Here is a 14106-nt window from a genome sequence, read left to right on the forward strand (position 1 = left end):
TATTGCGTAGAGATTTGACTATTGGGAATTTTCATACATGCAAGTTGTGCAAGGTAATGATTAAGCCATATTCAAGGAAAAAATTTTGAATTTTTGACTTCATTTGCTGAGGTGCTTTCTCTGCTCCATAGTTTTTGACTACTCTGTTGTATCAGTACATATCACCTCCTGGTTTTTCTTTATTTAGGATTCGGACTATGAAGAAGCATATTGACGACAGGGTAAACACTGCCTAGTTTCAGAACTCCAGTCATCTGTTTGATCTGCACAAAAGTCCTGTCCTTTTATTTGTTGAAGTGTTGTGTATGATTGCAGTTGGCTTGGACTACCGTGTTGGGAAGCCGTGTTGGAGGAATCTGGAATTCAATAGTCAAGACTGTCCAGTAACTTTTTATTTATTGAAGAAATGTTCTTTTTATATTTATGAAATGTTTTAAGACCTTATAGAAGAGATGTATAATAGCTAAAGCTCCCAATTGCAATATTTTAATAAGTTATATTCTGGTTGGACTAAAGAATTATTTTCCTGAATAGGAAGATATACATAGTGTTTACCTATGTTGCATTCTAATGTGTTGTATGTTTTCTTCAATTCTTTGAGGGAGAATCATAAATACTTGTTCTTTACTAGCCACAGAGGATCTTTTCTTTCAAAGGAATGTCACCTGTAGCATCCTTTTCTTCTTAACTTTTAAGGTGAGAATAGTTGTGATAGTGTTGCTCAGTCAGTTTTTAGCTTGGAGTTACTAACGAAGAGTTATTTCTCTTATTTCTCTCCTTTTACTGAAACTTATAAAATTCCTTTGGGTATTATAATCTTAAAATAACTTGGATTGTATAAATTATAGTCATATAAGATTAGGAAAATTCTGCTTTGTTTCAGTAATATATTTTTTGATGTTAAATGAAACATTATTAATTTAGATTCAAGGAATGAAGTGTGGCAGAGGAACTAATTTTTTTCTGGCTTGCTAGACCAAAATTAGGTGGAGTTTGGGCTGGAGTTGGAATGGGAATCCTATTTTCACGTTTCTTATGCACTCAGCTGGCTATTCACTGTTTTGCCCCTTAACCTTTAGTTCAGAGACTGAAAAAACTCTTTGGAAGTTTTCTAGTTTGAAATTGTAGCCTACTGTAGCTTCTATTTAAATGCACTGTCTTCTAATCCTTCAGAGTTAATTTTCAAAGTGCACCAAATATGTACACATTCTTAATTGTTTCAGATATCACTGCAGAATATCTTGTGAGACAGGAGTGAGCACAGACTAGGGTGTCACAGAACCCAGATTTTCCCATTTGCTCTTCTTCCTTCATTGTGCTCTCTCTACTCTGACTTAATTCTCTAGTGCATGGCAAATAAACCAAACAAAATGCACATATTTTATGTACTGGAGGTTTTACATTTTTCCATATATAGTAAAATACATTTTAAATCTGCCTTAAGACTAAAAATTATGTGTGCCATATGAAGAAAAGTTGATAATATATCTCAGCAGTCTAGAGGTAGGTTGTTATCTCATTTTTTATATTCTAAAAAGCTCTTTCTATTTTTCCTCTTTTTGTTATAACTTACTTGGTGCTTTTGGTGTTTTCCAGATTCTGGCAGTCCACAAAAATGACATTAAAACCCACTGTTCTCTTTCTTCTTCTTTTTAGATTTTTTGCCCAGATAATTTTTTTTTTTAAATTAGAACATGAGTGAGCAATGTGGGCTGCCTCATTGGTTCATCCAACCCTTTTTGGTTAATGTTTTTTTTTTCAAATTAGAAAATGCTTAATTAACGGAGGTTGCCACTTATGAACCTTCTAGCAAATTCTGGAACTCGCAGCTTGGCTTTTATTTTTTAAACCCTTACCTTCTGTCTTAGAATTGATGCTACATATTAGTTCCAAAGCAGAAGGGTGGTAAGGGCTGGGTAGTTGGGGTCAAGTGATTTGCTATGAAGTATCTGAGACCAGATTTGAACCCAGGATCTCCTGTTTCCAGGCCTTGTTCTCTATTCACTGAGCAACCTAGCTACCCCTCTTGATTTTTTTTTTTCCTATGACTGCCTGTCCTTTTAGCCTCATAGTTTCTTGGACCATGTGATAACTGACTTTAGGCTGATCCAATGAAGATCTTTCTGACTTTTAAATAGAGAGAGAGAATTTAAGCAATAAGCTTAGCTTTTAAGTATTCCTAATCGTATTTTAGGCATTTTGTGATACCTCAGTTCCCTGAAAAGGGGGATAATGCTTCAGGATGACCCAGTTAAAGCCAAAATGAAAGCCCATTTTGACTAGGTCATCTTATACCTTCCTTGCAGGCCTGAGGATGAATTCAGTGAGATTCTTGGATGAACGGTGCTGTGTGAATGCTCAATAGTATTATTTTACAATCTTAATCATGATTTGGGACAAGGCCTCTCCTTTTAGAATGACTGAACAGTAGAGTCCTTCATGGTAAGGGGTAAATTGATAATTGAGGCTTTTCTGTCACATCACAGGGTATAAAGCTGCTATCGAATTCTTTCATTACTCTTGTGAGGTCTTTCTTATAGCCTCTCTCTTCTAAGAATTGTTACGAAGTATGTATTTGCCTTCTTTAGGGATGGATAAAAGATAAAGTTATTCTGCACTGTTTTTATACCTCCCAGGGTTCCATTTTAGTCTCTTTTATGCTGCTGCATGGATTCCTATCAGATCAGTCAGAGAGGAACTTTTTCTAGAAAGAGAATTCGCTACTGGTAAGCTTTATGTAGGGATTGCATTTCTAAAATAGCCTCTGCTTCATGGTATATTACCATCTTTGTTTTCTGAATTTCTGTTACCAAGTCATTGAGTTAGTGACTAAATATGTGCCTTAGTGTAAAATGCCTTGGTTTCCTGTATACTTGATTACATCAGGTAACTTGGGAAACAGCTCTTTCTTTACCAGTGCTGAGAATAGGCACAGGTGCTTCAAGAAAGTGAGTTATTTGTGTTTTTTTTTTAAACAAAAAGTCTAAAAGCCACCATTTGAATATTGGTGTAGAAGCCTTTTTCCTGAATATCCTCATGTATGATGTAGTCACTTGCAAGTGGTGAGCTTCACAAGGGTCAGAAGAAGTATTTATACAACCAGAAGGGACCATAGAGATTGTTAAGTCCAAACCCTTAATTTACAGATAAGAAAACTAGGGCACAGAGAGGTTAAGTGATCTATCCTGGGCCATACAACTTGTAAGTGTCTGAGGTGGGATTTGAATTGAAGTCTTCCTGATTCCATGTTCTGCACTCTGTTGACTTAACATTTTCCCTTCACATTGACATTAAAGAAAAACCATTTAATTGTTTCTTTTCCCTTTGGAAAGGGGAAGTTCTGTTTACAAAGCCCTTTACTGTTCTTGTGCAACTGTCTGCCTGTGGTTTTGCATGTTGAAATGGCGCTGCTGAGCCTCTGTCTATAAGACACTATCTGTTGGTCTTGTTTGCCATGATGTGGTCAATAAATTCGTTTTCACTCTTCCAGGCTGTGGTTTATTTGTTTTGTGAAATTAGGATCAGAATTATATATGAAAGAGTTGGTGGCTAGTGGTTTTGAAAGTTATGGTCTTCTGTTAACTACCCAGCAAAGACGTAACGCCTCGATTTTGAGAAGGGCAAAGGTTTCTTCAATAGCAAGAGAGTATGCAAAAGGCCAGTCTACACTTTGCCTAGATGAAGCAGACTGCTTTCCTTTGAGTTGACTACAAAAGTTGACTTCACTTCTGAGGAAAACAGAGGTTGGACTCATGACTTTTTCCACTAGCATTAATTCTAACTTACCCAGGATGTTCCGTCAAGATATACAATGATGGAACTCTTTTGGGGATCCACATTCAGTTAATGATGATCTTGTGTTGCCTGGACAAGTCACTTAACCCTGCTCGCTCAGTTTCTTCCTCTGTAAAATGGACTGGAGAAGGAAATGGCAAACCCCTCCAGTACCTTCGTCAAGAGAGTCCCAAATGGGGTCAAGAAGAGTTGGACAACAACTGGACAACAACGCATTGCCATAGAAACTTGATCGTGAAATTCTGAAGTCCAGGTAGTAAGCCAAGGGCCTGCCTGGGAGATGCCTCTTTCTTTGGGGAAGGTAGCACTGCTAAGTGGACTACCTCACAATATTTTAAGAAAGGAAATAAAACTAATTACTATGACTCAAACCATAGAGCAAATGATTTCTTTCCTCTTAAGTTGGAAGGTTCTTCTTTCTGTGGCTTGCTTTGTTTGCTTGAGGCCTCATTTGTTGAATATTCAACAGATATTTACTGATTGGTTATCATGTGTAAGCCACTATGGTAAGTACTCTGAGGAACAAAAGATAGATTAGACATTACCTAATTTCAAAGAGTTCACAATCTAGTGTGGGAGATGACATACATAAATACAAGATTTGATTGGGACTCTCAGTAAGTCAACCTCTAAGCCTTTTTTAAAAAAAAAATAAAAGCATTGGGGTCATACTGTGGGTTCAGAGACTGAAACAAGAACTTGATTGCTTAGTGGTTCCTGTATTTCTCCTCATCTGCTTCAAGATGCACAGATCTGATTTGCTTTGATGCTTCTAGAATCCACTTCAATCAGACCGAGGGGAATCCAGTAACATCTAGGGAGTTACACTTGTAGTGTCTCTCCTGGTGTCTCATCACTTTTAGGTAAGCATTTTCCTTTAATTTTCTAAATAGTTATCTTAGCCTTTTCTTATTCAGAAGAAGGATGTTTCTGAGGTGTTTTTTTTAACTAACCTAGTTGTTGTATCATAAAGCTCTGATTCTATGTAATGCTGTTAGTTTTAGCTGGGGAATTAGAATGAGATGTCTTAGCTAGTTATGACCTGACCTGATTAGATAGGTCCAGTCTTTTTTTTTTTAAATAAGGAAGAATAGCTTCTCCCATTTGATTTTTTGTTCATTGGTTGATCAAGAAAGCTCCAGGGCCATTGTCCATGCACAAATGCATTCCTCAGTCTTTCTTTACATGACTATTAGCCAGGACCAGGAAGGCAGTAGGTACAAGTTAGTTACATTTTCTTTTTTTTTCCCTTTTTTTAAAACCTTACCTTCCATCTTGGAGTCAATACTGTATTGGTTCCAAGGCAGAAGAGTGGTGAGGGCTAGGCAATGGGAGTTAAGTGACTTGTCCAGGGCCATACAGCTGGGAAGTAACTGAGGCCAGATTTGAACCTAAGATCTCCCTTCTCTAGGCCTGGCTCTTAGTCCATTGCTTCCCTCAGTTACACTTTCTGTGTTTACCTATTTGAAAGAGGGTTTGTGATAAATTGCTTTGTGACTGAAGAAAAATAAGGAGTACTTTTAGTAGGAGATCAAAAATAAGTCAATGAAAAATGTCTATTACCTTAGGTAGAGCTTTGCCTAGCTGTGCTTGAAGCTGGGGGAAGACCATATGCCTTTATTGCCACTGCTTTTCACACTAGTCAAGATCTTCTACCAAGAAGCTCCTGAAACTTTTTGAGCAGGAGATGACATTGTCAGACCTTGCTTTATGGATATCTATTTAGTGGCTGTGTAGAGAAAGATTGGAGAGAGGAAAGATTGGTTTCAAGGAAACCAGTATCAGGGGTATTTTAATAGTTTTGGGGAGAGGTGAGGAAAATATGAATTAGGGATGCAGTTCAGGACTCTAAAAGTGATGAGGTTCTGTGGTGGCTGAAATCAACAAAATTTGGCAACTGAAAGGAAATATGGAGTGAGTGAGAGGGAAGAATTAAGCATGACTCCTGGGATATGACCCAGAGAGTTGAAAAGTTTAGTGATGAAATTGGGAAGTAAGAACAGGGGTGGGTTTGGTGGGAGTCAGCCATTTGCCGGACATTTTGAGTTTGAGATGAATATGGGACATGTATATGGAAGTGTTCATTGGGCACTTGGTGATATTGGGCAGGAGCTCACAAGAAAGGTGAAGATTGGCTAGGTAGATTTGTGACTCATTTCTATTGAGCTGAAAATTGATTCTGTGGGAGCTACTGAGATCACCAAGTGAGTGTAGAGAGACATGGTGGCCCAGGAAAAGTCCTATAGACTCCTACACATAGGTGGAATATTGAGACTGAGGAAGACTACTAAAACAGGCCGAAAAGAGAATGAAGGGGGATGAGGGAGAGCATGGAAGCTAAAGGGTGAGAGGGAGTGTCCATTATGAGGAACTAGTTGTAAGTGTTAGAAGTTTCTGAAAAGTCAGAGAGGATTGAGAAAAAGTTAGTAGTTGAGATTGTGAATAAACTTGGAGAGCAGCTTGAGTCGAGGGATGGTGTCATACATATGGTAAGGGATTGAGAGATGAATGGGATATAAGAAAGTGGAAGATATTGGTGCAGACAGATTCTTTCTAAAAGTTTGCCTGTGAAAAAGGGGCATAAAGGATGAATGTTTGAGGGGATTATAGGATCAGATGAAGGGTTTTTAGGATGGGGAAGACCTGGCTGTGTTTTTAGGCTGAAGAGAAAGAACCAGTGTTAAAAATAATAGGTAGGATCACTAGGATTAGAGGAATGCTATAGATAGAGAATTGAAGGCATAGAAAAATGTAACTCAGACAGTTTAGGTGATTGTGAAACTAGCTAAATGGCTAGACCTAAAGAGTAGGCTGCAGTGCTCTGAGGTCAACTTGGAAATTTTCAGAGGAGTGCCTCCACCAGGGACCTTTGCTATTTAAATAACATTTTTATCACTGACTTGGATAAAACAGATAGATATGCTTATTATAATTGTAAATGACAGATCTGTGATAACTAGATTTAATATAACAGTCAAGAATCAAAAAGATCTTGACAAGATACAACATTGAATAAAATATAATAAGATGAAATTTAATAGTAAAATCTTATATTTGGAATTTTATTTATTTTTAAAAACTCTGATTTAGGGTTTTTACTTACTGAGACACTTAAGGTACCCTATACTTGGAATTAAAAAAAATCAATCTCATAGGTACATGATTGAGGAAGCATGGATAGAAGAAGTTCATCTGAAAAAAATCTGGGATTTTGTAGTTCCCAGACTCAGCATGATTCAATAATTTAATCTAGTAACTAAGAAAGCTAATATGATGATCTTAGGCTGCTTTAAGAGAGAAATAAAGGGACAGCTTGGGAGCTTAGTGGATAGAGCACGAGACCCAGAGTCAGGAGGACTTGAGTTTAAATTTTATCTCAGACATTTCCTAGCTGGATGACCCTGGGCAAGTCACTTAACCCCACTTGCCTGTCCCTTTGCCTTGGAACAGATACTTAATATCTATTCTTAGGTAGAAAAAAGGTCTTGATAATAAGATAAGGTAAGGATTTGAGAGAGAATGTACTAGATGAGACAGATGGCAGTTCTGTTTTCCCTGGCTTTGGCCGGGGGACATCTTGACTATTTTGTTCAGTTTTAAGTGACACATTTTAGGAAACACAAGCAATCTAGAGTGTGTAAAGAAGGAGGTTATTAGAATGGTAAGGGTAGGTCATATGAGGATCAATTGCAGGGCCTGGAGATTTTAGGTAAAAGATGGCTTTGGGGGGGAGGGGTGCACATACTTGTACTCTTCAAGGGCTATTGAATGGAAGAGTAAATGGATTGGAGTTGTTCTACCCAGAGACCAATACTGGAACCAGTGGATGGAAGTGAAGGACACAAATTTAGAGTCAATTTAAGGAAAAACTTCTAAATGATGAAGAGAATACTAAAATAGAATGGAGTGTTTTGAGAGATTGTGGATTCACATTTACTGGAGATTTTCAAGCAAAGACTCAATGACCATTTGAATATTTTGTAGGGGGCTTCTTATTCAGAACTAGATGAGATGGTTTCTAAGGCCAAGTGATGTGATTCTATGAATTTATGTTTTTGTCTTTTTAAGTCAGTCATTAAAAAAAAAAGTCATACCCGTGATTTTATTCATATAGGGAACTGAGTGTGGAAACTTCTATTGATGCACATTAGCAATTCTATCTTATAGGACTTAAAGAAAGTAGGACACTTAGTTTTCTGAAGATTTTGTATGTGTATTAGATTCTGATAAAGGACTACTTCCTCCTTTCATGGAATTTGAGTTTGACTAAGTAACATAGGATTGGCAGCTAGATTCGGGTTGTTGGTTTCCTTTTGAAACAGTGGTAAGAGTTGGAAGAAGTGTCTACATTGATGGTTTCAGTTTAAGATCTTATATCTAGATTAGTCATCATTAGCTCAAGTATTACAAATAATGATATTTAAGATTCTATCTGATGAATAGTATAGGAGTATCTCTTTATAAAACTGACATCCACCTTAGATGCATGTACTTAGAATTTTGGGGAATTTAACATGACTCTTGGGCAGCTAGGTGGCATAGTGTAGGGAGTGCCAGGCTTGAAGTCAGTAAGACTCATTTTCCCAAGTTCAAATCTGGCCACAGGGCACATAGAGGCAAATCACTTAGTCATTAGTTATGTTATAAAGTTTCTACTACCCCCATTTTCAGATTCTCATGTTCACTGCAATTCATCCTACTCTACCCCTACCATTCATTCCCTTCCTAAAATTTAGAAACAGAAATCTGACCATTTTCCCTTCCAGTCCATAAGACTTCTGTATGCTACTGATGATGACCATATGAATCCAACCTAAAGACACCTATGCAAATAAACTGCTTTCCTCTTGTCTTTTGTGCCATCATCGTAATGGGTTTCTATCATTATCATTTTTGTGGTACTTTGTAGTTCACTTTAGAAATATTTTTATTAATAAGTTTAAACTTCCATTAATCAGTATAATGACAAATATAGAAACGATAACAAGAGAAGAAAAGATAAAATAAATGAAAACAATTAAACAAAACAGAAAAAGAGGGGCACTAATGATTGTACATATAACTGTACACTTCTGTTATTTACTGATTGATTATTAAATAAAAGCTTACCAAAGTAGTCTGTGCAATGCCTTTTTAAAATGAAATAAACTCACAAAAGAAATAAAGTGAAAATTAGTATGTTTTAATCTGTATTCAGTATTTGGCAGTTCCTTCTGTGGCTGTGGGTAGCATCTTTCATTATGAGTCCCTTGGGGTTTTCTTGGAACCTTGTCTTGCTAACAGTTTAGTCCTTCACAGTTTATCATTGTACAATATTTGTATTACTGTATTGGTTCTGCTCATTTCGTTTTTGTGCAATGTCTTTATTTCTATAGGTGTAATCAGTTTGAGGTATACTTGGTATAGTGGCTAGAGGGACTGCCCTTAAGCCAGGAAGTCAGGAAATCAGGAAGAATGAGGTTCAAGTCCTGCCTTGGAAACATATTAGCTCTGTGACTCTTGGCAAGGCACTTAACCTTTCAATGCCCCAAACAATTTTCTAAGACCATAAAAAGTGGCAGATGAGTTGCTCTTCTGCTTTATTGATAGGAGTTCCTGTATAGTGTAATTCCCTACCAATGAGATCACAAGTTCAAATCAGATGCAAAACAAGTTTATGTATATTTATGTATAAATTATTCTTTTGATTCTGCTTTCTTCATTAATTTGTATGAATTCTCAGTTTTCTTTGGATTCTTAATAATCATCATTGCTTAAAGCACAGTGCTATTTCATTATATGCTTATGTTGCTGTTTTTCAGTTGTTTCAGTCATGTTTAATTCTTTGCGACCCCATTTTGTTTTTTTTGGCAAAGATACTGGAATGGTTTGCCATTTCCTTCTCCAGTTCATTTTATAGATGGGGAACTGAGGCAAACAGTAAATATCTGAGGTCAAATTTGAACTCAGGAAGTTTCCAGGTTCGAGCCTTGCACTCTCTCCAGAGTCATCTAGCCACCTTATATCTTTATACCACAATTTATTCAATCATTCCCCAATTGCTGGACCCATTGCTTCCAGTATTTTGCTATTCTCTTGTACTTTGTAGTAGTTTACAGAGTGGTAGTAGATGATGCTATTACATCATCTCATCTTCCTATGAGGAAGACAACAGTTATTATTCTCTGCTCACTCTTCTCCTCCTCCCAGTTTTACAGGTGATGAAATTGAATGTCTGTCAGAGAGGTGACTGGGGCAGTGTCCCACAAGGGGTAATAGCATAGCCAAGACCAGGACCTTTTTGTTTTCTGACACTGAGACCAGGGTTCTTTTCAGCACTCCATAATGCCTCCCTTAATAGGTTACATTTTTTTATTTTTGTATGGCCTCCTGGTGTAGTTTGTTGACTTTTCTTGATGAAAGGAATTAAAAATTAGAAAACAAAACTGGAAACTTTCAGGTGATCCTTCCTTGCTCAGATGTGGATTATAAATAAAGCCAAACATGATAAAAGAGAGACAGTTACTAGAACAAAGATAAGCAATAGGTCTGATATCTTCATAAAGCCCTTTCCTATAATACAGTCTCCTTCTGCTGGCAGGGAGGAGATTATCCCCTTGCCATTCGAAGGAACAGAAAATTGACCTGACTGAGACCAGTAGCTTCCTATGTGAAAGTGAATGAAAGCTAGGCTACAGAGGAATCATCCTTTTAGGACCCAGGCTCCTCCTGAGGAGCTAGTGGGTAGGCTGAGGCTTGGACTGCATTGCTGATTTGAACATTCTGGACTTTCTTTATCTTTTCTCTGTTCCCTGACTAATATCCTCTCTTCCATCCCCAGTCCCTTGTAACAAATTGCCCCAGCCGTCCTGTATAGCTGCACTGTTATGTGGATGGAGTTAAGTGAATCCTGTAGCTGAATTAGAACTTTTATCCTATATCTATCTCCTACTCTGTTCACACATCCTACCCATCTTTCTTTGACTTTGGCAAGGGGGGATGGGAGGAGAAGAAGATCTAGTAATTTCGTAAATGTGGGGTACAACTTCTTTTATTTTAAACCCATACCTTCTATCTTAGTATCAATTCTTTTTTTTTTTCAAACCCTTACCTATTATCTTAGAATCAATACTAAGTATCAGTTCCAAGGCAGAATTGGGGTGAAGACCAGGCAATTGGGGTTGTGACTTCCCCAGGGTCACATAGCTAGGATATATCTAAAGCCAAATTTGAACTCAGGTCCTCCCAACTCCAGGCCTGGCACTCTGTCCAAAGTACCACCTATCTGCCCTGTAGAGGGAACTCCTAATATGGCAACTCTTCTGTTTCTGTAGATTGGCAACTCATTTGTGACCAACTGACTTGTTCATGGTCACACAGCAGTGTGCTAATGGCAGAGCTTGAGCCTCAGTCTTCCTGATTCCAAAGTTGGCACTGGCTCTCACCTTTGCATGATGCTTAAATAAAATTTCTAGTTCAGTTGAGAAGAGAGATGAGCATTTCAAGGTTGTGTAATCAGTGCTTTTGAATGTGAAATTGTTAAGACAGCATTGGATTACATTTATAGTTGTCTTAATGTCTGTGTACAGTCAATTGCTGTACATTCTCTTGAAACTGACTTTAAACTTTTCTATCCTTGTTTTTATCTTGAAGGTTGAAAAAAGGCCGTGGAATGTTTTCTCCATTGGAACTCAAACTGCTACCTGTGTTGCTGGGTAGGTAGAGACAAAGAGTATAAATGCGATACTTCATTTCTCGTAAATCTCTTCACTTCCTTCTAGTCAACCTTTGTTTTCAGTTTTCTTGTTTTGAGAGAGAACCAACAATTCCGCTTTTTGTAATTTTGTTGAAAAATTTGTCTTAAAATCTGTTGAATAAGGGCAGCTGGGTGGCTCAGTGGATTGAGATCCAGGCCTAGAGGTGGGAGGTCCTGGGTTCAGATTTGACCTCAGATACTTTCTGGCTATGTGACCCTGGGCAAGTCACTTAATCTCCATTGCCCAGCCCTTATTGCCCTTCTGTATTAGAACCAATATACAATATTGATTCTAAGATGTAAAGTAAGGGTTTAATTAAAAAAAAAATCCATTGAGCAAGTTTTTTCTTGGCTTGATGATTCAGTCTCTATTCTCCTGAGAAGAGTATAGTGTTCTGCTTCTTACTGGCTATTTTAGGCTCTGATTATATTATATTATCTTGATAATATTCAGAGATATTATGGTATTCAGTGAGAAATAGGCTGGCCTTGGTGTCAGCAGACCTAGATTTGAATACTTTCCTAAATTTAAACCTTTTTCTTCTTTCTTAGAAGCAATACTAAGTATGGGTTCCAAAGCAGAAGAGTGGTAATGGGTAGGCAATTGGGGTTAAATGACATACTCAGGGTCATCCAGCTAGGAAGTGTCTGAGGCCAGTTGAACCCAGGTCTTCTTGTTTCTAGGTCTGGCTCTCAATCCACTGAACCACCTCACTGTCCCATTCTTGCTTTTTAAAGGGCTAATTTTTAAGCAGTAGCAGTCCAAGTTTTTCAAAAGTGTAAGCCAAATAAGAGACCGAAGTTGATATCTTACTTCTGATCTCTAAAAATAGTTTTACAGATGGTGTGGGTGAGGGACCTTGGATCCCATTCATCTTAATCTTTTTTTTTCTCTTTTCCTATTTGTTTCATGGCTTTTCAGGAAAGAGAATACCTTTGTTTTATATCTTCAGCCTTTGATGGCTAGTTGTGTGTGTGTGTGTTTGTGTGAGACAGAGAGAGAGAGAGACAGAGACAGAGAGAGAGAGAGAGAGAGAGAGATCAACTCTCCTTTATGTAGACTAATAGTGTTGGGCTCCTGTGTGTGTGTGAGAGAGAGAGAGAGACAGAGAGAGAGACAGAGACAGAGAGAGAGAGACAGAGAGAGACAGAGAGAGAGACAGAGACAGAGAGAGAGAGACAGAGAGAGACAGAGAGAGAGAGAGAGAATACGTGAATGCCATTATCTGACTTAGTGTGTTACTCACTGCAGATACTTTCACCTTTTGATGAGAAGTACAGCCACATCTATACACAAAGACTGTGCCTTGGAAAATTTGTATGCCAGGGAAACAGGTCTAGGACTATCTTAAGGCATGCATAAGTGGTCTGGGATAATCGGAAGTTTGGGTACTATTTTGATTGGGGATAGAGGGAGGAATAGTGATCTGAACTCCAGGAAATTCTGCCCAGTGTCCTACTTTTGCTTAGCTTTCGTTTGAGGAAATTGCCCCCATCCAGTGTGAGAAGTATATTTTTCTCCATAGGTACTTAGTTTTCTCCGTATAAGTTTATATCCTTCTGTCTTAAGTTTTGCCTCTGCCTTTTCTCCTACCTCTGTTAAACTTTGGCAGTTCTTCAATTAAATTCTTTACATAGTAAGTCATTCTTTAAGAGGGCCAAGTGGGAGGAAGCAGCAAAGCAGCTCTCTTACAACCCCTGCAGCAAGGAAGAGAGAGGGAGGAGGGGAGAGGAATGTTTAAGAAATGTGTGGAGAACTTCAATAAGTTCATTTTGCCAGTCCAGGTCTGCATAAAGAAACAGGCAGTAACCTTTGGGATCTAAGGGAGGAATCCATATAGAAAAGCTCAGCCTAGCAGTAAAGTGCCCTGAAGCTTTTCAGTTCCCAGACAAGAGGTGAGCCTAGAAAATATAAGGCAGTGATGGTAAACCTTTTAGAGATGGAGTGTGGGCTGCTGTGCAAAGGGGCAGAAGTAAGGAATGTCCTCTGAAAGTATAGAGAGGGGGAGGGTAGTGGCCCGAACACTCTGCTCTCCTCCAACTCTGCCCTCTGTAAGCCACCCACCTTACCTCCTGTGTGATCCTTTCTAGTAATGAACTCAGGGGTGGTAGTGGGGTGGAGTTGGGGGGAGGGCAACTGGGTGCCCACCGAGGCACCCATGCCATACATAGGTTTGCCATCACCAACCTAGGGCCCCATGTTTTCTGTGCTATGGACCTGTACCAGAACTAACCTAAGAAGCCTGGAGCCTGCAACTATGTTACTTTGACCCCAAACCAGGGCTCAGAAGCCTGCTGGACTAGCCTGGGGAGGGTAACTATCAGAGTATGTGCTGGATCAGACCACCCTGGTACTTAAGAGGCCCCTTTACCACACTGTCCATTATGTAGACACTGGAAAGTACATGTCAGTACCAAAGAAGGCCTTGCCATCTCATCCAGAAGTCCAAAGAGGCTAATATTCATTCAAAGCCCTTTTTTAGGAAGTAAGGCTGGAGAAATTAATAAACACGGAAATAAGGAGATGTGATGGAGTGAGAGACACTCAAACAAACCCAGAAGAAGAAAAGAACTAT

The 14106-nt window shown here is 38.5% G+C and overlaps 2 protein-coding genes across 2 annotated transcripts in view; both read left to right on the forward strand.

Annotated features, from left to right (window-relative positions):
- Nucleotides 1-3487, forward strand: part of MPZL3 (myelin protein zero like 3) — a 31800-nt gene extending 28313 nt beyond the window's left edge. The window contains exon 6 of the mRNA XM_007494712.3: nucleotides 188-3487. Coding sequence (XP_007494774.2) covers nucleotides 188-214 — 27 coding nt within the window. The 3' untranslated portion in view covers nucleotides 215-3487. The remainder of the gene's footprint in view (nucleotides 1-187) is intronic.
- Nucleotides 3488-3626: 139 nt separating this feature from the next.
- JAML (junction adhesion molecule like) overlaps nucleotides 3627-14106 on the forward strand; it is a 35459-nt gene continuing 24979 nt past the window's right edge. The window contains exons 1-2 of the mRNA XM_007494713.3: nucleotides 3627-4658; nucleotides 11428-11489. Coding sequence (XP_007494775.1) covers nucleotides 11447-11489 — 43 coding nt within the window. The 5' untranslated portion in view covers nucleotides 3627-4658; nucleotides 11428-11446. The remainder of the gene's footprint in view (nucleotides 4659-11427; nucleotides 11490-14106) is intronic.

Source organism: Monodelphis domestica, chromosome 4, assembly GCF_027887165.1.
Source record: "Monodelphis domestica isolate mMonDom1 chromosome 4, mMonDom1.pri, whole genome shotgun sequence".
NCBI classification, from domain to species: Eukaryota; Metazoa; Chordata; class Mammalia; order Didelphimorphia; family Didelphidae; genus Monodelphis; species Monodelphis domestica.